This window comes from Nansenia antarctica (assembly GCF_963989245.1).
Source record: "Nansenia antarctica genome assembly, chromosome: 10".
Taxonomy (NCBI): domain Eukaryota; kingdom Metazoa; phylum Chordata; class Actinopteri; order Argentiniformes; family Microstomatidae; genus Nansenia; species Nansenia antarctica.
Genome location: NC_137680.1, coordinates 25,435,352 through 25,461,027, shown reverse-complemented (window position 1 = coordinate 25,461,027; position 25,676 = coordinate 25,435,352). Strand labels below are relative to the sequence as shown.

The 25,676-nt window shown below is 49.7% G+C and overlaps 1 protein-coding gene across 1 annotated transcript in view; it reads left to right on the top strand.

Annotated features, from left to right (window-relative positions):
- Positions 1 to 10,793: 10,793 nt before the first annotated feature.
- ascc3 (activating signal cointegrator 1 complex subunit 3) overlaps positions 10,794 to 25,676 on the top strand; it is a gene marked incomplete at its 5' end in the record, with an annotated part of 123,965 nt that continues 109,082 nt past the window's right edge. Inside the window, one exon of the mRNA XM_080541120.1 lies at positions 10,794 to 10,808. Within this exon, the coding sequence (XP_080397246.1) occupies positions 10,794 to 10,808 (15 nt within the window). The remainder of the gene's footprint in view (positions 10,809 to 25,676) is intronic.

Sequence of the window (25,676 nt, the reverse complement as noted above, 5' to 3'; positions counted from 1 at the left end):
AATAGTGCGTGTGTGTCTGTATCTTTAAAGAATACTTTAATATCCAGTGTCTTCTGTGTTCTAAAGTCTGTGCCTTTATAGGTTGTGGTGTCAAGAAAGTCTATAGTATCCTTATGTGTCGTGTATTTTACTGTGATGGAAGTGTGGTGTGTGTTGAGAATGTTTATAAAGTCTTGGAATTGTTCTAAGCTGTGTGTCCATGTGCCCCAGATGTCGTCTAGGTATCTGACATAGTGCAGAGGTTTCAGTGGGCACTTTACCAATACTGTGTCCTCCCAATCTGCCATGTAGATGTTGGCATAGGCTGGTGCAAACTTCTTCCCCATGGCTGTTCCTTTTGTCTGTAGGTAATACCTGTTATTGAATTCAAAATCATTTTTGGTTAGATTAATGTGCAGTAACTCCAATATTTCTCTCTCTGGTCTACCTGCGTCGGGGTACTTGTTAAAACATTTTCTAACTGCACAAAGTCCTGCTTCTGTTTCTATGTTGGTGTACAGACTATCAACGTCAATGGTAAACAATAATGTGTTCTCAGGGATTATCATGGCTTTGATTTTTTCCACAAAATCGTAGGTGTCCTTGATGTAGCTATTGTGTTTTACTGAGAGCGGATTCAGAAAGTGGTCTATGTATTCCGCTGACCTCTGTGATTCGCTGTTGACGTCCGACACTATTGGGCGTCCTGCTGGTATTTCGTAAGGGACTGTCCAGGTATCTGGTGGTTTGTGTATTTTTGGCAATAGGTAAAATATTCTAGCCCTGGGCGTGTCCTCTCCAATAAGGTATCTACTCTGTTTGGCGTTAATGTACTGCCTTTCCTCCAGTCTTTTGACTATATCCTTGATTTCAACTGCTGTTTGTTGAAAAATAGGGTGGGTTAGTACCTGATAGTGTTCTCGATTACTAAGTTGTCTTTCTGCCTCAATAAGGTATTGATGTCTGTCCATTAATACTATTGAGCTTCCTTTATCTGCTGGTTTTATCACCAAGTCTTTGTTTTTGGTTAGTTGCCTGAGTGCCATCACCTGTTCTCCTGTCAAGTTGTTTTTTTCTTTGCTGTGTCTGGGGAGATTCCCCAGGATAATCTGATCTTCCCCAATAATTCTTTTTATTTCTGGTGCGACCTTTGCAAAAGGTGGTTCCCAGTGAGATTTTGGTGTGAATTTTGGGATTGGTTCATCCCTGTCCTCCCCGAAGTGGGCTGCCAGTTTCAATCTCCTATGGTAGCTTTGTATGTCCACATTAATCTTTTTGTTTTGTTGTCTATATATGTCCAGGGTTGGAATGAAGGATAGACCTTTTTCCAAGAGGCTTAATTGGGCCTCCGTTGGTTGGAATGTGTTTGATAGATTAATAGTGTTCGTATACCCCTCTATTCTGTTTGGTCTTATGGGGTCATCTAGTTTAAATGTGTCAACCAGTGTTCTAGGATGTTGCTTGCTGTCTGCGGTGTCCAGTGGATGTTTGGGTGGTGTTCCCTGTTAGTCTTCCCGGTCTCGAAATCCTCGTCTGGTATTTTCGGGATGTGGTTGCCTCGTGACTTGATGTGTTGATTCAGCGTTTCCAACAGTGCCTTTTCTACCCCGAGCAGGTTTTGGGGAAAGTTGATTTCTACTACGTAGATCTTTGCTTTCCTGAATTTCTCCCCTGCTTTTCTCCGGGCTGCTGTCAAGGCCTTGAGTGCTGTTTTACCCGTTTGGTTTCTGTTGTTGATTCCGAAGGACAGGATGACTGTTTCCACCTCTGTGTTCATTGCAGCCTCTTCTATCAGGAATTCTGCGTGTTGGAATGTTGCCCCTGGGAAGCTGTCAATCTGTATGTGGTTCTGGGTGAAGGATCCTATCGTTCTGAGGTTGGAGTCCCCCATGATGACCACTTTCTTCTCGATGTTCAGTCTCCAAGCGTCCCTCTTGCGTTGAGTCCCTGCATGCGTTGTCACGCTGTGTTCCGGCCGGGGTGGTGGGGTGCGCAGGTCTGGTCGGTCGTCCGTACTGTCCTGGTGTACCATTGCCGTGGTCCTGGTTCTGCGCCCGATTTCCCCTGTGGAGGCCTGAGGTGGGGGTGGTCCAGGGTTGGGGGGAAGGAGGGTGGCAGGGGGAGTTGTGGTGTCCCCCCCACTCTGTGGTGTTGCCGTTGGGTTCTCTCCCCCGGGTGGTGTCCCGTCGCTCTGCTTGGGTGCTGGCTGTATGTCGCCTGGTATGGGCTGCGCTGTCCGGCCCTCCCCTCCGGTCGGTGTTCGTCCGGCTCCCCGGTCGGGGTGCGTGGGCTGCGCTGTCTGGCTCCCCCCTCTGGATGGCGACCGTCCGGTCCCCTGGGTTGGGCGCGTGGGCCGCGCTGTCCGGCCTCCCCCTCCGGTTGGTGGCCCCTGGGTGGGGTGTCTTGGCGCCGGGAGCGGTGGGAAGTCCTCTGTAGACTCCTCTATGTTGTCTTCATGCTCTCCTCCCAGTGGGCCGAACCTGTTGCTGCATGTGACTCCCCCTGTAGTGGCCTGTTGAGGGGGACGGTGGGAGGAGGAACGAAAGGGGGTGGGAGAGGTGCTGGGAGAGGAGGTGGGAGGGGAGGGAGGGGGCCCCGGGGGTGGAGGAGGGTTGGGGCGGGAGGAGGGAGGGGGAGAGGGGGTCCCAGGGTTGGGAGGGGAGGGGTTGGGTTTGGGAGGGAGTTCGGGTGGGGTGGGGTGGAGGGTGGCGATGATCTGTGCTCTGGTCTGGTCTATCACTACCTGTGTCAGTTTCTTTCCTAGGTTTCTGCGGGCCCATCTCTCTGCAACCTTAAATTGTTCAGGCCAGTCTTGTGTGTTGTTTGTGTTAAGCTCTTTGATCAATTTGGCTATGTGTGTTGTGTAGTGGTTTTCTAAAGCCAGTACAGTTGTGTATTCCCAATTTCTGGCGTTTCCCTCCAACCAAAGCATTGTTTCTGCCGTTGGTTGAGCTGGTTTGATGAGTGCGGCTAATTCCATAGTTTTTCTATTTATGCTAGCAGGCACTGTGCCTTTCAAGTCAACATTTTGTAGGTGATGTCTCATTCTGATGAGGTTATGAATGGTTCTAACCCCTTTTTGGAAGTCATTCTTCTCTATCTGTGTGTTGTTCTGACCCCTGTGTGTATGTGTGTCTGTGTGTGTGGTGATCATACTTACCTGTCGGCCCATTCCTCTGTTGTCGTCCTGGTGAGGTTGTTGTCTCCCCCGGTTTCTAGTAGAAATGGGCCAGTTCTCTCTGTTCTGAGGTCGGTTTCCTCGTCTCCTCCCGTCCCCTGGCTGGTTGGCTTGTCTCTCCTTGTCCCGGAATGGCGCTGGTCTTCCGGGATCCCCGTCGGAGATGTTCCAGTCGTCGATGATGCGCCAGTCGTCTCTCGGTATCTGGGTCCTTCCTTTCTGCATTTTTTTCAGATTGTCTGAATTCGCTACGTACGTTTCAACCTTCTTAGGTCTTCTTCAGGCGAAGAGTGAAGCTGTTGTCTCTCAGCTCTTTCTTATAAAGGGATTCAAGCCCCTAGGGGCGTGTCCTCCGATTGGCTATGATTGGCTATCTGGCCAGTCAGTATTGATCGTTGTGTCTCCTAGGACTTTTGGATCTTACCCCACTTCACACCTAAGAGTGTGATGAGAGGAGTTTTCTGGTCATTGTCAAAGAATACTTTTTTCAAAGTTTATATGTGTATACACAAGCGCGCCCACATGTATAAACATATGTGCCCACTTATATATCCACATATATCCCCCTGGGGGGTTCAGAGTAATTGCAACTTGGTGGGAGGCACGAGCTGGTTAGGTTTAGTCTTTTTGAGCCTGATTCTCTGCAGTGTTCCAGACCGTTTTTGTCTGGCTCACTCCAGAAAAGGAGGGGTTGCATTGGCCATTCCCTGTTACAACTCTGGTGTGTTCTTGGGTAGTCTAACTAATTATTAGGGTTAGGGTTTTAGGGTTAAGATTAGGTTTAGGGTTAGTTTTAGGGTTAAGGTTAGGTTTTTTGGGTTAGGGTTAAGGTTAGAGAGGGTTCCGGTTAGAGTTAGGGTTATGTTAAAGGTTAGGGTTAGGCCGGTTAGAGTTAGGGTTATGTTAAAGGTTAGGGTTAGGCTTAGGGTTAGGGTTAGGGTTAGGGTTAGGGTTAGGATTAGGGTTAGTGTTATGGTTTAAGGTTTAGGGTTAAGGTTAGGATAAGGTTAGGTTAGGGTATAGTTTTTAGTTTTAGGGAGAGAGGGAGAGAGAGAGAAAGAGAGAGAGGGCGGGGGGAAAAAGGAAAAACAGAAAGGGGGAATTAGGAGGGGGGGGGCCGTTTTAGACCAATTGGTCCCCATTCGTGTTCCTTTCATTAAGCCCTAATGGGTAATGAGTGGACAGTTTAGTAATCCATTGGCTCTCCTGCCATCTTCTTTGTCCGGTGGACCAGTTTTGATTGTGCTGTAAGCCTGTGACTTCCAGTGCTTCCCGGCCATGTAGTGTGAAGTGTTTCACTACCCACGTGTTCGTCTCCTTGCTATTTCTAATGTTGTACTGGTGTTGTGTAATTCTAGTCTGAATGGAATTTCTGGTTTCACCTACGTATTGAATTCCACATGTTTTACAGGTGATTAGATAAACACAGTTTGTTGTTTTGCTTAGAATCTGTTGATCAATTGGGAACCATTGTTTCGTTCTCCTGTTTTTGATCATGGTTCTTGGCTTAAAGTATTCCGGTCGTTTGGGCTTACTTCCTCCTGTTCCTTTAAGTTTACTGTGTACCAAGTAGTCCTGTAGGTTTTTGTTCCTCCGATATGCTGAGATTATTTTGTAATTGTCCAGGGTGCCTTCCTCTCTTGTCTCAAAGTTGCGTTTAATTTTTGTATTAGCTATCTGGCTCAGTGTTGAGTAGTAGGTTATCAGGGGAATGGTTGGCCTGCTGTCCCTCTCTTTTCTGTCCAAGAAAGTACTGCGTATTTGCCTTAAACAGGATCTGCTGTATCCCCTGTTTCTCAAAGAATGAAAGAGAGTTTTAGTTGCTATCTCAAATTCTTCCTGTTGTGTGCATATTCTGTGGAACCTTAGTAGTTGGGATTTAACAATTCCCTTGAATGTGTGTTTTGGGTGAAAGCTCTGTTTATGTAATAGTGCGTGTGTGTCTGTATCTTTAAAGAATACTTTAATATCCAGTGTCTTCTGTGTTCTAAAGTCTGTGCCTTTATAGGTTGTGGTGTCAAGAAAGTCTATAGTATCCTTATGTGTCGTGTATTTTACTGTGATGGAAGTGTGGTGTGTGTTGAGAATGTTTATAAAGTCTTGGAATTGTTCTAAGCTGTGTGTCCATGTGCCCCAGATGTCGTCTAGGTATCTGACATAGTGCAGAGGTTTCAGTGGGCACTTTACCAATACTGTGTCCTCCCAATCTGCCATGTAGATGTTGGCATAGGCTGGTGCAAACTTCTTCCCCATGGCTGTTCCTTTTGTCTGTAGGTAATACCTGTTATTGAATTCAAAATCATTTTTGGTTAGATTAATGTGCAGTAACTCCAATATTTCTCTCTCTGGTCTACCTGCGTCGGGGTACTTGTTAAAACATTTTCTAACTGCACAAAGTCCTGCTTCTGTTTCTATGTTGGTGTACAGACTATCAACGTCAATGGTAAACAATAATGTGTTCTCAGGGATTATCATGGCTTTGATTTTTTCCACAAAATCGTAGGTGTCCTTGATGTAGCTATTGTGTTTTACTGAGAGCGGATTCAGAAAGTGGTCTATGTATTCCGCTGACCTCTGTGATTCGCTGTTGACGTCCGACACTATTGGGCGTCCTGCTGGTATTTCGTAAGGGACTGTCCAGGTATCTGGTGGTTTGTGTATTTTTGGCAATAGGTAAAATATTCTAGCCCTGGGCGTGTCCTCTCCAATAAGGTATCTACTCTGTTTGGCGTTAATGTACTGCCTTTCCTCCAGTCTTTTGACTATATCCTTGATTTCAACTGCTGTTTGTTGAAAAATAGGGTGGGTTAGTACCTGATAGTGTTCTCGATTACTAAGTTGTCTTTCTGCCTCAATAAGGTATTGATGTCTGTCCATTAATACTATTGAGCTTCCTTTATCTGCTGGTTTTATCACCAAGTCTTTGTTTTTGGTTAGTTGCCTGAGTGCCATCACCTGTTCTCCTGTCAAGTTGTTTTTTTCTTTGCTGTGTCTGGGGAGATTCCCCAGGATAATCTGATCTTCCCCAATAATTCTTTTTATTTCTGGTGCGACCTTTGCAAAAGGTGGTTCCCAGTGAGATTTTGGTGTGAATTTTGGGATTGGTTCATCCCTGTCCTCCCCGAAGTGGGCTGCCAGTTTCAATCTCCTATGGTAGCTTTGTATGTCCACATTAATCTTTTTGTTTTGTTGTCTATATATGTCCAGGGTTGGAATGAAGGATAGACCTTTTTCCAAGAGGCTTAATTGGGCCTCCGTTGGTTGGAATGTGTTTGATAGATTAATAGTGTTCGTATACCCCTCTATTCTGTTTGGTCTTATGGGGTCATCTAGTTTAAATGTGTCAACCAGTGTTCTAGGATGTTGCTTGCTGTCTGCGGTGTCCAGTGGATGTTTGGGTGGTGTTCCCTGTTAGTCTTCCCGGTCTCGAAATCCTCGTCTGGTATTTTCGGGATGTGGTTGCCTCGTGACTTGATGTGTTGATTCAGCGTTTCCAACAGTGCCTTTTCTACCCCGAGCAGGTTTTGGGGAAAGTTGATTTCTACTACGTAGATCTTTGCTTTCCTGAATTTCTCCCCTGCTTTTCTCCGGGCTGCTGTCAAGGCCTTGAGTGCTGTTTTACCCGTTTGGTTTCTGTTGTTGATTCCGAAGGACAGGATGACTGTTTCCACCTCTGTGTTCATTGCAGCCTCTTCTATCAGGAATTCTGCGTGTTGGAATGTTGCCCCTGGGAAGCTGTCAATCTGTATGTGGTTCTGGGTGAAGGATCCTATCGTTCTGAGGTTGGAGTCCCCCATGATGACCACTTTCTTCTCGATGTTCAGTCTCCAAGCGTCCCTCTTGCGTTGAGTCCCTGCATGCGTTGTCACGCTGTGTTCCGGCCGGGGTGGTGGGGTGCGCAGGTCTGGTCGGTCGTCCGTACTGTCCTGGTGTACCATTGCCGTGGTCCTGGTTCTGCGCCCGATTTCCCCTGTGGAGGCCTGAGGTGGGGGTGGTCCAGGGTTGGGGGGAAGGAGGGTGGCAGGGGGAGTTGTGGTGTCCCCCCCACTCTGTGGTGTTGCCGTTGGGTTCTCTCCCCCGGGTGGTGTCCCGTCGCTCTGCTTGGGTGCTGGCTGTATGTCGCCTGGTATGGGCTGCGCTGTCCGGCCCTCCCCTCCGGTCGGTGTTCGTCCGGCTCCCCGGTCGGGGTGCGTGGGCTGCGCTGTCTGGCTCCCCCCTCTGGATGGCGACCGTCCGGTCCCCTGGGTTGGGCGCGTGGGCCGCGCTGTCCGGCCTCCCCCTCCGGTTGGTGGCCCCTGGGTGGGGTGTCTTGGCGCCGGGAGCGGTGGGAAGTCCTCTGTAGACTCCTCTATGTTGTCTTCATGCTCTCCTCCCAGTGGGCCGAACCTGTTGCTGCATGTGACTCCCCCTGTAGTGGCCTGTTGAGGGGGACGGTGGGAGGAGGAACGAAAGGGGGTGGGAGAGGTGCTGGGAGAGGAGGTGGGAGGGGAGGGAGGGGGCCCCGGGGGTGGAGGAGGGTTGGGGCGGGAGGAGGGAGGGGGAGAGGGGGTCCCAGGGTTGGGAGGGGAGGGGTTGGGTTTGGGAGGGAGTTCGGGTGGGGTGGGGTGGAGGGTGGCGATGATCTGTGCTCTGGTCTGGTCTATCACTACCTGTGTCAGTTTCTTTCCTAGGTTTCTGCGGGCCCATCTCTCTGCAACCTTAAATTGTTCAGGCCAGTCTTGTGTGTTGTTTGTGTTAAGCTCTTTGATCAATTTGGCTATGTGTGTTGTGTAGTGGTTTTCTAAAGCCAGTACAGTTGTGTATTCCCAATTTCTGGCGTTTCCCTCCAACCAAAGCATTGTTTCTGCCGTTGGTTGAGCTGGTTTGATGAGTGCGGCTAATTCCATAGTTTTTCTATTTATGCTAGCAGGCACTGTGCCTTTCAAGTCAACATTTTGTAGGTGATGTCTCATTCTGATGAGGTTATGAATGGTTCTAACCCCTTTTTGGAAGTCATTCTTCTCTATCTGTGTGTTGTTCTGACCCCTGTGTGTATGTGTGTCTGTGTGTGTGGTGATCATACTTACCTGTCGGCCCATTCCTCTGTTGTCGTCCTGGTGAGGTTGTTGTCTCCCCCGGTTTCTAGTAGAAATGGGCCAGTTCTCTCTGTTCTGAGGTCGGTTTCCTCGTCTCCTCCCGTCCCCTGGCTGGTTGGCTTGTCTCTCCTTGTCCCGGAATGGCGCTGGTCTTCCGGGATCCCCGTCGGAGATGTTCCAGTCGTCGATGATGCGCCAGTCGTCTCTCGGTATCTGGGTCCTTCCTTTCTGCATTTTTTTCAGATTGTCTGAATTCGCTACGTACGTTTCAACCTTCTTAGGTCTTCTTCAGGCGAAGAGTGAAGCTGTTGTCTCTCAGCTCTTTCTTATAAAGGGATTCAAGCCCCTAGGGGCGTGTCCTCCGATTGGCTATGATTGGCTATCTGGCCAGTCAGTATTGATCGTTGTGTCTCCTAGGACTTTTGGATCTTACCCCACTTCACACCTAAGAGTGTGATGAGAGGAGTTTTCTGGTCATTGTCAAAGAATACTTTTTTCAAAGTTTATATGTGTATACACAAGCGCGCCCACATGTATAAACATATGTGCCCACTTATATATCCACATATATCCCCCTGGGGGGTTCAGAGTAATTGCAACTTGGTGGGAGGCACGAGCTGGTTAGGTTTAGTCTTTTTGAGCCTGATTCTCTGCAGTGTTCCAGACCGTTTTTGTCTGGCTCACTCCAGAAAAGGAGGGGTTGCATTGGCCATTCCCTGTTACAACTCTGGTGTGTTCTTGGGTAGTCTAACTAATTATTAGGGTTAGGGTTTTAGGGTTAAGATTAGGTTTAGGGTTAGTTTTAGGGTTAAGGTTAGGTTTTTTGGGTTAGGGTTAAGGTTAGAGAGGGTTCCGGTTAGAGTTAGGGTTATGTTAAAGGTTAGGGTTAGGCCGGTTAGAGTTAGGGTTATGTTAAAGGTTAGGGTTAGGCTTAGGGTTAGGGTTAGGGTTAGGGTTAGGGTTAGGATTAGGGTTAGTGTTATGGTTTAAGGTTTAGGGTTAAGGTTAGGATAAGGTTAGGTTAGGGTATAGTTTTTAGTTTTAGGGAGAGAGGGAGAGAGAGAGAAAGAGAGAGAGGGCGGGGGGAAAAAGGAAAAACAGAAAGGGGGAATTAGGAGGGGGGGGGCCGTTTTAGACCAATTGGTCCCCATTCGTGTTCCTTTCATTAAGCCCTAATGGGTAATGAGTGGACAGTTTAGTAATCCATTGGCTCTCCTGCCATCTTCTTTGTCCGGTGGACCAGTTTTGATTGTGCTGTAAGCCTGTGACTTCCAGTGCTTCCCGGCCATGTAGTGTGAAGTGTTTCACTACCCACGTGTTCGTCTCCTTGCTATTTCTAATGTTGTACTGGTGTTGTGTAATTCTAGTCTGAATGGAATTTCTGGTTTCACCTACGTATTGAATTCCACATGTTTTACAGGTGATTAGATAAACACAGTTTGTTGTTTTGCTTAGAATCTGTTGATCAATTGGGAACCATTGTTTCGTTCTCCTGTTTTTGATCATGGTTCTTGGCTTAAAGTATTCCGGTCGTTTGGGCTTACTTCCTCCTGTTCCTTTAAGTTTACTGTGTACCAAGTAGTCCTGTAGGTTTTTGTTCCTCCGATATGCTGAGATTATTTTGTAATTGTCCAGGGTGCCTTCCTCTCTTGTCTCAAAGTTGCGTTTAATTTTTGTATTAGCTATCTGGCTCAGTGTTGAGTAGTAGGTTATCAGGGGAATGGTTGGCCTGCTGTCCCTCTCTTTTCTGTCCAAGAAAGTACTGCGTATTTGCCTTAAACAGGATCTGCTGTATCCCCTGTTTCTCAAAGAATGAAAGAGAGTTTTAGTTGCTATCTCAAATTCTTCCTGTTGTGTGCATATTCTGTGGAACCTTAGTAGTTGGGATTTAACAATTCCCTTGAATGTGTGTTTTGGGTGAAAGCTCTGTTTATGTAATAGTGCGTGTGTGTCTGTATCTTTAAAGAATACTTTAATATCCAGTGTCTTCTGTGTTCTAAAGTCTGTGCCTTTATAGGTTGTGGTGTCAAGAAAGTCTATAGTATCCTTATGGTTAGGGTTGGGTTAGGGTTAGGGTTAGGGTTAGGGTTAGGGTTAGGGTTAGGGTTAGGGTTAGGGTTGGGTTAGGGTTAGGGTTAGGGTTAGGGTTAGGGTTAGGGTTAGGGTTAGGGTTAGGGTTAGGTTTTTGATTGAGAGCACCGAGTGTAAGAAACCATGTAAAACATGAAGTGAAAGACTCAGTTCTTCGAGCCTCGCACGAGTGATGCACAGGGTGTATGCACGCTCACTACACACAATTAGATCCGGTCCAAATGTCATATGTACAAGCCCCAGGGGGCTATCTGAACGTCCATTGTAATGAAAACAAGTGGGTTCGGTCAGGCCAAGAGTAAAGTTTGTATATTAATATTAATAAGGGAGGGGGTTGGGGTGTGGGGGGTAATAGGGGGGGGGGGGGGGGGGGGGGGGGGGGGGGGGTTTAGGTGATTTTGTTCAGTCATAAGTCCCTTACTTTGGCACTTAGACAAAGACCTAAGCACCTTACTTGGCAACCGGTCACTATGTTAGGGGCCAGGGTGAGACATGGGAATAGAGGTCCAGAATGCCTTACAGGGCACCTAGACTAAAAGACCTAAGCACCTTACTTGGCAACCGGTCACTATGTTGGGGGCCAGGATGAGGCATGGGGAAATAGAGGTCCAGAATGCCTTACAGGGCACCTGGACAAAAAGACTTAGGCACCTTACTTGGCAACCGATCACTATATTGGGGGCCAGGATGAGGCATGGGGAAATAGAGGTCCAGAATGCCTTACAGGGCACCTGGACAAAAAGACTTAGGCACCTTACTTGGCAACCGATCACTATGTTGGGGGCCAGGATGCGGCACGGGAATAGAGGTCCAGAATGCCTTACATGACACCTGGACAAAAGACCACCTTACTTGGCAGCCGGCGAATATGTTAGTGGCCAGGATGGGGCATGGGGTATTCGTCGTGAGACATAGGGTTTAGGGTTAGGGTTAGGGTTAGGGTGGAAAAGGGGAGAGAGGAGTGGGGGAGGTCCACATGTCATATGTAGGAGCCCCAGGGGGCTATCTGAACGTCCATTGTAATGAAAACAAGTGGGTTCGGTCAGGCCAAGAGTAAAGTTTGTATGATAGTATTGGTAAGGGAGGGGGTTGGGGTGTTCAGGTAATGGTTTGAATTGCATCATTAGAGGGTTCTAGTTTAAGAAGATAAATATGGGATCACATCATCAGTTGTCACCAAAGGATCACTGGGCGTTTCGGCCATGAAACAAGACACCCTCACCTAAGGTTGGCCCACTGGGGGAGATCAGAGCCCCAGTGTGTGTCCCTCGGGTCAATTGGTTTGGGGAATAGGTTTTTGTTTGGGAGAGTGAAGGGTAAGAAACTAATTTGGAATCTCACAAGGGGTCCAATAGATCCCAGGAGAGAGACTGTATTATATGCGTTCAGGGTGAGAGAACTAGTTTGGAATCTCTTCCAGGGTCCGGTAGGCCCCAGGAGAGAGTCTGTATTGTAAGAGTTAGGTTAGGGTCGTGGTAAAGTTTGTAAGAAGGAGGGGGGTCGATTACAACACAAAAAGCAGGCCGCGTGTTAGCCAAACCCATAGCTTCACCTGCAAAGGCCCAATAAAGTAGGGAGGCCGAAAACAATAAAAGACCGGACAGAGCGCTAGCCTGGCTAATAGCAACCTGTGCAAACGTAACCAGAGGAGGGACTGGGGTCGAATCCAACCAGAAGCCCCGACCGCGTGTTAGCATAGCTAATAGCTACCCTGCAGACGTCTAAAAGGAGGAAGGGGCCCGAGTACAAACACAAACACAACAAAGCGCTAGCAGTGCTAGCCGCTAACCCTGCAGGCTGCTAGCAGTACAAACGAGAAGAGAGAGAGAGGGAGAGAGAATGGGGGAAGAAAAAGAGTGAACTCACCGTCAGTGACTAAGGTTTCTGCAGTTAGATGGTAGAGCGCTGTGGTAAGCACATGTACATCTCTCCGTGTGTTTGTTGGGAAGGAACGTTCCTAGTGAGGGGAGTGGCGTTTTAAACAGGTGAGAAGCCTGCTGGGTAATTAGAAAAGTGATTTCAGCTGTGCCAGTCAAGGCTGTCACCAGTGATTTTCCACTGGAGGCGGGCCCTGGCTGAAGTCAGTGTTTTAACACTGGGGGTGATGTCGCACTCTAGTGGGTAAAATTGGTAGTGACAGTCCAGTACATTAAATCCTGGAAACGGCCCAGCCTGGACCCAAGTCAGAGGTGTAACTAAATGGGGAAGAGGGGTAAAAAATTATGTGTGGGTAGAAATACAACCGGTGTCCTGCTAGAAGGGAGAGGTGTTTTTGCAAGGAATTTAGAGGGATAATTTAAGGGTTAGGGTTAGGTTAAGGGTTGGGGTTAGGGCCAGGGTTGGGGTTAAGGTTAGGGTTAGGGATAGGGTTAAGGTTAGGGTTAGGGTTAGGGTTAGGGCGGGGGTTAGGGTTAGGGTTAGGGTTAGGGTCAGGGCTAGGGTTAGGGTTAGGGTTAGGGTTAGGGTTAGGGTTAGGGTTAGGGTTAGGGCTAGGGTTAAGGTTACGGTTAAGGTTAGGGTTGGGGTTAGGGTTAGGGGTCGGGTGGAAAAAGGGGGAAGAAAGGTAGGGGGGTGGGAGGGTGGGGGTGGGGGGGTTTTGGTGGTTTTGTTCAGTCATAAGTCCCTTACTTGGCACTTAGACAAAGACCTAAGCACCTTACTTGGCAACCGGTCACTATGTTGGGGGCCAGGATGAGGCATGGGAAATAGAGGTCCAGAATGCCTTACAGGGCACCTGGACAAAAAGACTTAGGCACCTTACTTGGCAACCGATCACTATGTTGGGGGCCAGGATGAGGCATGGGGAAATAAAGGTCCAGAATGCCTTACAGGGCACCTGGACAAAAAGACTTAGGCACCTTACTTGGCAACCGATCACTATGTTAGGGGCCAGGATGAGGCATGGGGAAATAGAGGTCCAGAATGCCTTACAGGGCACCTGGACAAAAAGACTTAGGCACCTTACTTGGCAACCGATCACTATGTTGGGGGCCAGGATGCAGCACGGGAATAGAGGTCCAGAATGCCTTACATGACACCTGGACAAAAGACCACCTTACTTGGCAGCCGGCGAATATGTTAGGGGCCAGGATGGGACATGGGGTATTGGGCGTCAAACGAAAGGTAGGGGGGTGGGGGGGTAGGGGTGGGGGGTTTTGGTGGTTTTGTTCAGTCATAAGTCCCTTACTTGGCACTTAGACAAAGACCTAAGCACCTTACTTGGCAACCGGTCACTATGTTGGGGGCCAGGATGAGGCATGGGAAATAGAGGTCCAGAATGCCTTACAGGGCACCTGGACAAAAAGACTTAGGCACCTTACTTGGCAACCGATCACTATGTTGGGGGCCAGGATGAGGCATGGGGAAATAAAGGTCCAGAATGCCTTACAGGGCACCTGGACAAAAAGACTTAGGCACCTTACTTGGCAACCGATCACTATGTTAGGGGCCAGGATGAGGCATGGGGAAATAGAGGTCCAGAATGCCTTACAGGGCACCTGGACAAAAAGACTTAGGCACCTTACTTGGCAACCGATCACTATGTTGGGGGCCAGGATGCAGCACGGGAATAGAGGTCCAGAATGCCTTACATGACACCTGGACAAAAGACCACCTTACTTGGCAGCCGGCGAATATGTTAGGGGCCAGGATGGGACATGGGGTATTGGGCGTCAAACGAAAGGTAGGGGGGTGGGGGGGTAGGGGTGGGGGGTTTTGGTGGTTTTGTTCAGTCATAAGTCCCTTACTTGGCACTTAGACAAAGACCTAAGCACCTTACTTGGCAACCGGTCACTATGTTGGGGGCCAGGATGAGGCATGGGAAATAGAGGTCCAGAATGCCTTACAGGGCACCTGGACAAAAAGACTTAGGCACCTTACTTGGCAACCGATCACTATGTTGGGGGCCAGGATGAGGCATGGGGAAATAAAGGTCCAGAATGCCTTACAGGGCACCTGGACAAAAAGACTTAGGCACCTTACTTGGCAACCGATCACTATGTTAGGGGCCAGGATGAGGCATGGGGAAATAGAGGTCCAGAATGCCTTACAGGGCACCTGGACAAAAAGACTTAGGCACCTTACTTGGCAACCGATCACTATGTTGGGGGCCAGGATGCAGCACGGGAATAGAGGTCCAGAATGCCTTACATGACACCTGGACAAAAGACCACCTTACTTGGCAGCCGGCGAATATGTTAGGGGCCAGGATGGGACATGGGGTATGGGTTAGGGTTGGGGTTGGGGTTGGGGTTAGGGTTAGGGTTAAGGTTAGGGTTAGGGTTAGGGTTAAGTTTAGGGTTAGGGTTAGGGCTGGGGTTAAGGTTACGGTTAAGGTTAGGGTTGGGGTTAGGGTTAGGGGTCGGGTGGAAAAAGGGGGAAGAAAGGTAGGGGGGTGGGAGGGTGGGGGTGGGGGGGTTTTGGTGGTTTTGTTCAGTCATAAGTCCCTTACTTGGCACTTAGACAAAGACCTAAGCACCTTACTTGGCAACCGGTCACTATATTGGGGGCCAGGAAGAGGCATGGGAAATAGAGGTCCAGAATGCCTTACAGGGCACCTGGACAAAAAGACTTAGGCACCTTACTTGGCAACCGATCACTATGTTGGGGGCCAGGATGAGGCATGGGGAAATAAAGGTCCAGAATGCCTTACAGGGCACCTGGACAAAAAGACTTAGGCACCTTACTTGGCAACCGATCACTATGTTGGGGGCCAGGATGAGGCATGGGGAAATAGAGGTCCAGAATGCCTTACAGGGCACCTGGACAAAAAGACTTAGGCACCTTACTTGGCAACCGATCACTATGTTGGGGGCCAGGATGCAGCACGGGAATAGAGGTCCAGAATGCCTTACATGACACCTGGACAAAAGACCACCTTACTTGGCAGCCGGCGAATATGTTAGGGGCCAGGATGGGACTGGGGTATTGGGCGTCAAACGAAAGGTAGGGGGGTGGGGGGGTAGGGGTGGGGGGTTTTGGTGGTTTTGTTCAGTCATAAGTCCCTTACTTGGCACTTAGACAAAGACCTAAGCACCTTACTTGGCAACCGGTCACTATGTTAGGGGCCAGGATGAGGCATGGGAAATAGAGGTCCAGAATGCCTTACAGGGCACCTGGACAAAAAGACTTAGGCACCTTACTTGGCAACCGATCACTATGTTAGGGGCCAGGAAGAGGCATGGGGAAATAGAGGTCCAGAATGCCTTACAGGGCACCTGGACAAAAAGACTTAGGCACCTTACTTGGCAACCGATCACTATGTTGGGGGCCAGGATGCAGCACGGGAATAGAGGTCCAGAATGCCTTACATGACACCTGGACAAAAGACCACCTTACTTGGCAGCCGGCGAATATGTTAGGGGCCAGGATGGGACATGGGGTATTGGGTGTCAAACGTACCATACTTGGCGCGTGGATACAAAAGTGAGAGAGGGACCGGTTATTCGCCTCCGACACTAGTTCTCAGTACCCTTGACGCTCCTTCATGTGTATCATGAGGGACCTTAATACTGTATCCCTAGAGCTGGAAGTTTTCACCGTTGGCCATGTGTCATAGGGTCCGGAGTAAGAGTGTCAGGATCTGGCTGGTTAGGTTTTTGATTGAGAGCACCGAGTGTAAGAAACCATGTAAAACATGAAGTGAAAGACTCAGTTCTTCGAGCCTCGCACGAGTGATGCACAGGGTGTATGCACGCTCACTACACACAATTAGATCCGGTCCAAATGTCATATGTACAAGCCCCAGGGGGCTATCTGAACGTCCATTGTAATGAAAACAAGTGGGTTCGGTCAGGCCAAGAGTAAAGTTTGTATATTAATATTAATAAGGGAGGGGGTTGGGGTGTGGGGGGTAATAGGGGGGGGGGGGGGGGGGGGGGGGGGGGGGGGTTTTAGGTGATTTTGTTCAGTCATAAGTCCCTTACTTTGGCACTTAGACAAAGACCTAAGCACCTTACTTGGCAACCGGTCACTATGTTAGGGGCCAGGGTGAGACATGGGAATAGAGGTCCAGAATGCCTTACAGGGCACCTAGACTAAAAGACCTAAGCACCTTACTTGGCAACCGGTCACTATGTTGGGGGCCAGGATGAGGCATGGGGAAATAGAGGTCCAGAATGCCTTACAGGGCACCTGGACAAAAAGACTTAGGCACCTTACTTGGCAACCGATCACTATATTGGGGGCCAGGATGAGGCATGGGGAAATAGAGGTCCAGAATGCCTTACAGGGCACCTGGACAAAAAGACTTAGGCACCTTACTTGGCAACCGATCACTATGTTGGGGGCCAGGATGCGGCACGGGAATAGAGGTCCAGAATGCCTTACATGACACCTGGACAAAAGACCACCTTACTTGGCAGCCGGCGAATATGTTAGTGGCCAGGATGGGGCATGGGGTATTCGTCGTGAGACATAGGGTTTAGGGTTAGGGTTAGGGTTAGGGTGGAAAAGGGGAGAGAGGAGTGGGGGAGGTCCACATGTCATATGTAGGAGCCCCAGGGGGCTATCTGAACGTCCATTGTAATGAAAACAAGTGGGTTCGGTCAGGCCAAGAGTAAAGTTTGTATGATAGTATTGGTAAGGGAGGGGGTTGGGGTGTTCAGGTAATGGTTTGAATTGCATCATTAGAGGGTTCTAGTTTAAGAAGATAAATATGGGATCACATCATCAGTTGTCACCAAAGGATCACTGGGCGTTTCGGCCATGAAACAAGACACCCTCACCTAAGGTTGGCCCACTGGGGGAGATCAGAGCCCCAGTGTGTGTCCCTCGGGTCAATTGGTTTGGGGAATAGGTTTTTGTTTGGGAGAGTGAAGGGTAAGAAACTAATTTGGAATCTCACAAGGGGTCCAATAGATCCCAGGAGAGAGACTGTATTATATGCGTTCAGGGTGAGAGAACTAGTTTGGAATCTCTTCCAGGGTCCGGTAGGCCCCAGGAGAGAGTCTGTATTGTAAGAGTTAGGTTAGGGTCGTGGTAAAGTTTGTAAGAAGGAGGGGGGTCGATTACAACACAAAAAGCAGGCCGCGTGTTAGCCAAACCCATAGCTTCACCTGCAAAGGCCCAATAAAGTAGGGAGGCCGAAAACAATAAAAGACCGGACAGAGCGCTAGCCTGGCTAATAGCAACCTGTGCAAACGTAACCAGAGGAGGGACTGGGGTCGAATCCAACCAGAAGCCCCGACCGCGTGTTAGCATAGCTAATAGCTACCCTGCAGACGTCTAAAAGGAGGAAGGGGCCCGAGTACAAACACAAACACAACAAAGCGCTAGCAGTGCTAGCCGCTAACCCTGCAGGCTGCTAGCAGTACAAACGAGAAGAGAGAGAGAGGGAGAGAGAATGGGGGAAGAAAAAGAGTGAACTCACCGTCAGTGACTAAGGTTTCTGCAGTTAGATGGTAGAGCGCTGTGGTAAGCACATGTACATCTCTCCGTGTGTTTGTTGGGAAGGAACGTTCCTAGTGAGGGGAGTGGCGTTTTAAACAGGTGAGAAGCCTGCTGGGTAATTAGAAAAGTGATTTCAGCTGTGCCAGTCAAGGCTGTCACCAGTGATTTTCCACTGGAGGCGGGCCCTGGCTGAAGTCAGTGTTTTAACACTGGGGGTGATGTCGCACTCTAGTGGGTAAAATTGGTAGTGACAGTCCAGTACATTAAATCCTGGAAACGGCCCAGCCTGGACCCAAGTCAGAGGTGTAACTAAATGGGGAAGAGGGGTAAAAAATTATGTGTGGGTAGAAATACAACCGGTGTCCTGCTAGAAGGGAGAGGTGTTTTTGCAAGGAATTTAGAGGGATAATTTAAGGGTTAGGGTTAGGTTAAGGGTTGGGGTTAGGGCCAGGGTTGGGGTTAAGGTTAGGGTTAGGGATAGGGTTAAGGTTAGGGTTAGGGTTAGGGTTAGGGCGGGGGTTAGGGTTAGGGTTAGGGTTAGGGTCAGGGCTAGGGTTAGGGTTAGGGTTAGGGTTAGGGTTAGGGTTAGGGCTAGGGTTAAGGTTACGGTTAAGGTTAGGGTTGGGGTTAGGGTTAGGGGTCGGGTGGAAAAAGGGGGAAGAAAGGTAGGGGGGTGGGAGGGTGGGGGTGGGGGGGTTTTGGTGGTTTTGTTCAGTCATAAGTCCCTTACTTGGCACTTAGACAAAGACCTAAGCACCTTACTTGGCAACCGGTCACTATGTTGGGGGCCAGGATGAGGCATGGGAAATAGAGGTCCAGAATGCCTTACAGGGCACCTGGACAAAAAGACTTAGGCACCTTACTTGGCAACCGATCACTATGTTGGGGGCCAGGATGAGGCATGGGGAAATAAAGGTCCAGAATGCCTTACAGGGCACCTGGACAAAAAGACTTAGGCACCTTACTTGGCAACCGATCACTATGTTAGGGGCCAGGATGAGGCATGGGGAAATAGAGGTCCAGAATGCCTTACAGGGCACCTGGACAAAAAGACTTAGGCACCTTACTTGGCAACCGATCACTATGTTGGGGGCCAGGATGCAGCACGGGAATAGAGGTCCAGAATGCCTTACATGACACCTGGACAAAAGACCACCTTACTTGGCAGCCGGCGAATATGTTAGGGGCCAGGATGGGACATGGGGTATTGGGCGTCAAACGAAAGGTAGGGGGGTGGGGGGGTAGGGGTGGGGGGTTTTGGTGGTTTTGTTCAGTCATAAGTCCCTTACTTGGCACTTAGACAAAGACCTAAGCACCTTACTTGGCAACCGGTCACTATGTTGGGGGCCAGGATGAGGCATGGGAAATAGAGGTCCAGAATGCCTTACAGGGCACCTGGACAAAAAGACTTAGGCACCTTACTTGGCAACCGATCACTATGTTGGGGGCCAGGATGAGGCATGGGGAAATAAAGGTCCAGAATGCCTTACAGGGCACCTGGACAAAAAGACTTAGGCACCTTACTTGGCAACCGATCACTATGTTAGGGGCCAGGATGAGGCATGGGGAAATAGAGGTCCAGAATGCCTTACAGGGCACCTGGACAAAAAGACTTAGGCACCTTACTTGGCAACCGATCACTATGTTGGGGGCCAGGATGCAGCACGGGAATAGAGGTCCAGAATGCCTTACATGACACCTGGACAAAAGACCACCTTACTTGGCAGCCGGCGAATATGTTAGGGGCCAGGATGGGACATGGGGTATTGGGCGTCAAACGAAAGGTAGGGGGGTGGGGGGGTAGGGGTGGGGGGTTTTGGTGGTTTTGTTCAGTCATAAGTCCCTTACTTGGCACTTAGACAAAGACCTAAGCACCTTACTTGGCAACCGGTCACTATGTTGGGGGCCAGGATGAGGCATGGGAAATAGAGGTCCAGAATGCCTTACAGGGCACCTGGACAAAAAGACTTAGGCACCTTACTTGGCAACCGATCACTATGTTGGGGGCCAGGATGAGGCATGGGGAAATAAAGGTCCAGAATGCCTTACAGGGCACCTGGACAAAAAGACTTAGGCACCTTACTTGGCAACCGATCACTATGTTAGGGGCCAGGATGAGGCATGGGGAAATAGAGGTCCAGAATGCCTTACAGGGCACCTGGACAAAAAGACTTAGGCACCTTACTTGGCAACCGATCACTATGTTGGGGGCCAGGATGCAGCACGGGAATAGAGGTCCAGAATGCCTTACATGACACCTGGACAAAAGACCACCTTACTTGGCAGCCGGCGAATATGTTAGGGGCCAGGATGGGACATGGGGTATGGGTTAGGGTTGGGGTTGGGGTTGGGGTTAGGGTTAGGGTTAAGGTTAGGGTTAGGGTTAGGGTTAAGTTTAGGGTTAGGGTTAGGGCTGGGGTTAAGGTTACGGTTAAGGTTAGGGTTGGGGTTAGGGTTAGGGGTCGGGTGGAAAAAGGGGGAAGAAAGGTAGGGGGGTGGGAGGGTGGGGGTGGGGGGGTTTTGGTGGTTTTGTTCAGTCATAAGTCCCTTACTTGGCACTTAGACAAAGACCTAAGCACCTTACTTGGCAACCGGTCACTATATTGGGGGCCAGGAAGAGGCATGGGAAATAGAGGTCCAGAATGCCTTACAGGGCACCTGGACAAAAAGACTTAGGCACCTTACTTGGCAACCGATCACTATGTTGGGGGCCAGGATGAGGCATGGGGAAATAAAGGTCCAGAATGCCTTACAGGGCACCTGGACAAAAAGACTTAGGCACCTTACTTGGCAACCGATCACTATGTTGGGGGCCAGGATGAGGCATGGGGAAATAGAGGTCCAGAATGCCTTACAGGGCACCTGGACAAAAAGACTTAGGCACCTTACTTGGCAACCGATCACTATGTTGGGGGCCAGGATGCAGCACGGGAATAGAGGTCCAGAATGCCTTACATGACACCTGGACAAAAGACCACCTTACTTGGCAGCCGGCGAATATGTTAGGGGCCAGGATGGGACTGGGGTATTGGGCGTCAAACGAAAGGTAGGGGGGTGGGGGGGTAGGGGTGGGGGGTTTTGGTGGTTTTGTTCAGTCATAAGTCCCTTACTTGGCACTTAGACAAAGACCTAAGCACCTTACTTGGCAACCGGTCACTATGTTAGGGGCCAGGATGAGGCATGGGAAATAGAGGTCCAGAATGCCTTACAGGGCACCTGGACAAAAAGACTTAGGCACCTTACTTGGCAACCGATCACTATGTTAGGGGCCAGGAAGAGGCATGGGGAAATAGAGGTCCAGAATGCCTTACAGGGCACCTGGACAAAAAGACTTAGGCACCTTACTTGGCAACCGATCACTATGTTGGGGGCCAGGATGCAGCACGGGAATAGAGGTCCAGAATGCCTTACATGACACCTGGACAAAAGACCACCTTACTTGGCAGCCGGCGAATATGTTAGGGGCCAGGATGGGACATGGGGTATTGGGTGTCAAACGTACCATACTTGGCGCGTGGATACAAAAGTGAGAGAGGGACCGGTTATTCGCCTCCGACACTAGTTCTCAGTACCCTTGACGCTCCTTCATGTGTATCATGAGGGACCTTAATACTGTATCCCTAGAGCTGGAAGTTTTCACCGTTGGCCATGTGTCATAGGGTCCGGAGTAAGAGTGTCAGGATCTGGCTGGTTAGGTTTTTGATTGAGAGCACCGAGTGTAAGAAACCATGTAAAACATGAAGTGAAAGACTCAGTTCTTCGAGCCTCGCACGAGTGATGCACAGGGTGTATGCACGCTCACTACACACAATTAGATCCGGTCCAAATGTCATATGTACAAGCCCCAGGGGGCTATCTGAACGTCCATTGTAATGAAAACAAGTGGGTTCGGTCAGGCCAAGAGTAAAGTTTGTATATTAATATTAATAAGGGAGGGGGTTGGGGTGTGGGGGGTAATAGGGGGGGGGGGGGGGGGGGGGGGGGGGGGGGGTTTTAGGTGATTTTGTTCAGTCATAAGTCCCTTACTTTGGCACTTAGACAAAGACCTAAGCACCTTACTTGGCAACCGGTCACTATGTTAGGGGCCAGGGTGAGACATGGGAATAGAGGTCCAGAATGCCTTACAGGGCACCTAGACTAAAAGACCTAAGCACCTTACTTGGCAACCGGTCACTATGTTGGGGGCCAGGATGAGGCATGGGGAAATAGAGGTCCAGAATGCCTTACAGGGCACCTGGACAAAAAGACTTAGGCACCTTACTTGGCAACCGATCACTATATTGGGGGCCAGGATGAGGCATGGGGAAATAGAGGTCCAGAATGCCTTACAGGGCACCTGGACAAAAAGACTTAGGCACCTTACTTGGCAACCGATCACTATGTTGGGGGCCAGGATGCGGCACGGGAATAGAGGTCCAGAATGCCTTACATGACACCTGGACAAAAGACCACCTTACTTGGCAGCCGGCGAATATGTTAGTGGCCAGGATGGGGCATGGGGTATTCGTCGTGAGACATAGGGTTTAGGGTTAGGGTTAGGGTTAGGGTGGAAAAGGGGAGAGAGGAGTGGGGGAGGTCCACATGTCATATGTAGGAGCCCCAGGGGGCTATCTGAACGTCCATTGTAATGAAAACAAGTGGGTTCGGTCAGGCCAAGAGTAAAGTTTGTATGATAGTATTGGTAAGGGAGGGGGTTGGGGTGTTCAGGTAATGGTTTGAATTGCATCATTAGAGGGTTCTAGTTTAAGAAGATAAATATGGGATCACATCATCAGTTGTCACCAAAGGATCACTGGGCGTTTCGGCCATGAAACAAGACACCCTCACCTAAGGTTGGCCCACTGGGGGAGATCAGAGCCCCAGTGTGTGTCCCTCGGGTCAATTGGTTTGGGGAATAGGTTTTTGTTTGGGAGAGTGAAGGGTAAGAAACTAATTTGGAATCTCACAAGGGGTCCAATAGATCCCAGGAGAGAGACTGTATTATATGCGTTCAGGGTGAGAGAACTAGTTTGGAATCTCTTCCAGGGTCCGGTAGGCCCCAGGAGAGAGTCTGTATTGTAAGAGTTAGGTTAGGGTCGTGGTAAAGTTTGTAAGAAGGAGGGGGGTCGATTACAACACAAAAAGCAGGCCGCGTGTTAGCCAAACCCATAGCTTCACCTGCAAAGGCCCAATAAAGTAGGGAGGCCGAAAACAATAAAAGACCGGACAGAGCGCTAGCCTGGCTAATAGCAACCTGTGCAAACGTAACCAGAGGAGGGACTGGGGTCGAATCCAACCAGAAGCCCCGACCGCGTGTTAGCATAGCTAATAGCTACCCTGCAGACGTCTAAAAGGAGGAAGGGGCCCGAGTACAAACACAAACACAACAAAGCGCTAGCAGTGCTAGCCGCTAACCCTGCAGGCTGCTAGCAGTACAAACGAGAAGAGAGAGAGAGGGAGAGAGAATGGGGGAAGAAAAAGAGTGAACTCACCGTCAGTGACTAAGGTTTCTGCAGTTAGATGGTAGAGCGCTGTGGTAAGCACATGTACATCTCTCCGTGTGTTTGTTGGGAAGGAACGTTCCTAGTGAGGGGAGTGGCGTTTTAAACAGGTGAGAAGCCTGCTGGGTAATTAGAAAAGTGATTTCAGCTGTGCCAGTCAAGGCTGTCACCAGTGATTTTCCACTGGAGGCGGGCCCTGGCTGAAGTCAGTGTTTTAACACTGGGGGTGATGTCGCACTCTAGTGGGTAAAATTGGTAGTGACAGTCCAGTACATTAAATCCTGGAAACGGCCCAGCCTGGACCCAAGTCAGAGGTGTAACTAAATGGGGAAGAGGGGTAAAAAATTATGTGTGGGTAGAAATACAACCGGTGTCCTGCTAGAAGGGAGAGGTGTTTTTGCAAGGAATTTAGAGGGATAATTTAAGGGTTAGGGTTAGGTTAAGGGTTGGGGTTAGGGCCAGGGTTGGGGTTAAGGTTAGGGTTAGGGATAGGGTTAAGGTTAGGGTTAGGGTTAGGGTTAGGGCGGGGGTTAGGGTTAGGGTTAGGGTTAGGGTCAGGGCTAGGGTTAGGGTTAGGGTTAGGGTTAGGGTTAGGGTTAGGGTTAGGGTTAGGGTTAGGGCTAGGGTTAAGGTTAGGGTTGGGGTTAGGGTTAGGGGTCGGGTGGAAAAAGGGGGAAGAAAGGTAGGGGGGTGGGAGGGTGGGGGTGGGGGGGTTTTGGTGGTTTTGTTCAGTCATAAGTCCCTTACTTGGCACTTAGACAAAGACCTAAGCACCTTACTTGGCAACCGGTCACTATGTTGGGGGCCAGGATGAGGCATGGGAAATAGAGGTCCAGAATGCCTTACAGGGCACCTGGACAAAAAGACTTAGGCACCTTACTTGGCAACCGATCACTATGTTGGGGGCCAGGATGAGGCATGGGGAAATAAAGGTCCAGAATGCCTTACAGGGCACCTGGACAAAAAGACTTAGGCACCTTACTTGGCAACCGATCACTATGTTAGGGGCCAGGATGAGGCATGGGGAAATAGAGGTCCAGAATGCCTTACAGGGCACCTGGACAAAAAGACTTAGGCACCTTACTTGGCAACCGATCACTATGTTGGGGGCCAGGATGCAGCACGGGAATAGAGGTCCAGAATGCCTTACATGACACCTGGACAAAAGACCACCTTACTTGGCAGCCGGCGAATATGTTAGGGGCCAGGATGGGACATGGGGTATTGGGCGTCAAACGAAAGGTAGGGGGGTGGGGGGGTAGGGGTGGGGGGTTTTGGTGGTTTTGTTCAGTCATAAGTCCCTTACTTGGCACTTAGACAAAGACCTAAGCACCTTACTTGGCAACCGGTCACTATGTTGGGGGCCAGGATGAGGCATGGGAAATAGAGGTCCAGAATGCCTTACAGGGCACCTGGACAAAAAGACTTAGGCACCTTACTTGGCAACCGATCACTATGTTGGGGGCCAGGATGAGGCATGGGGAAATAAAGGTCCAGAATGCCTTACAGGGCACCTGGACAAAAAGACTTAGGCACCTTACTTGGCAACCGATCACTATGTTAGGGGCCAGGATGAGGCATGGGGAAATAGAGGTCCAGAATGCCTTACAGGGCACCTGGACAAAAAGACTTAGGCACCTTACTTGGCAACCGATCACTATGTTGGGGGCCAGGATGCAGCACGGGAATAGAGGTCCAGAATGCCTTACATGACACCTGGACAAAAGACCACCTTACTTGGCAGCCGGCGAATATGTTAGGGGCCAGGATGGGACATGGGGTATTGGGCGTCAAACGAAAGGTAGGGGGGTGGGGGGGTAGGGGTGGGGGGTTTTGGTGGTTTTGTTCAGTCATAAGTCCCTTACTTGGCACTTAGACAAAGACCTAAGCACCTTACTTGGCAACCGGTCACTATGTTGGGGGCCAGGATGAGGCATGGGAAATAGAGGTCCAGAATGCCTTACAGGGCACCTGGACAAAAAGACTTAGGCACCTTACTTGGCAACCGATCACTATGTTGGGGGCCAGGATGAGGCATGGGGAAATAAAGGTCCAGAATGCCTTACAGGGCACCTGGACAAAAAGACTTAGGCACCTTACTTGGCAACCGATCACTATGTTAGGGGCCAGGATGAGGCATGGGGAAATAGAGGTCCAGAATGCCTTACAGGGCACCTGGACAAAAAGACTTAGGCACCTTACTTGGCAACCGATCACTATGTTGGGGGCCAGGATGCAGCACGGGAATAGAGGTCCAGAATGCCTTACATGACACCTGGACAAAAGACCACCTTACTTGGCAGCCGGCGAATATGTTAGGGGCCAGGATGGGACATGGGGTATGGGTTAGGGTTGGGGTTGGGGTTGGGGTTAGGGTTAGGGTTAAGGTTAGGGTTAGGGTTAGGGTTAAGTTTAGGGTTAGGGTTAGGGCTGGGGTTAAGGTTACGGTTAAGGTTAGGGTTGGGGTTAGGGTTAGGGGTCGGG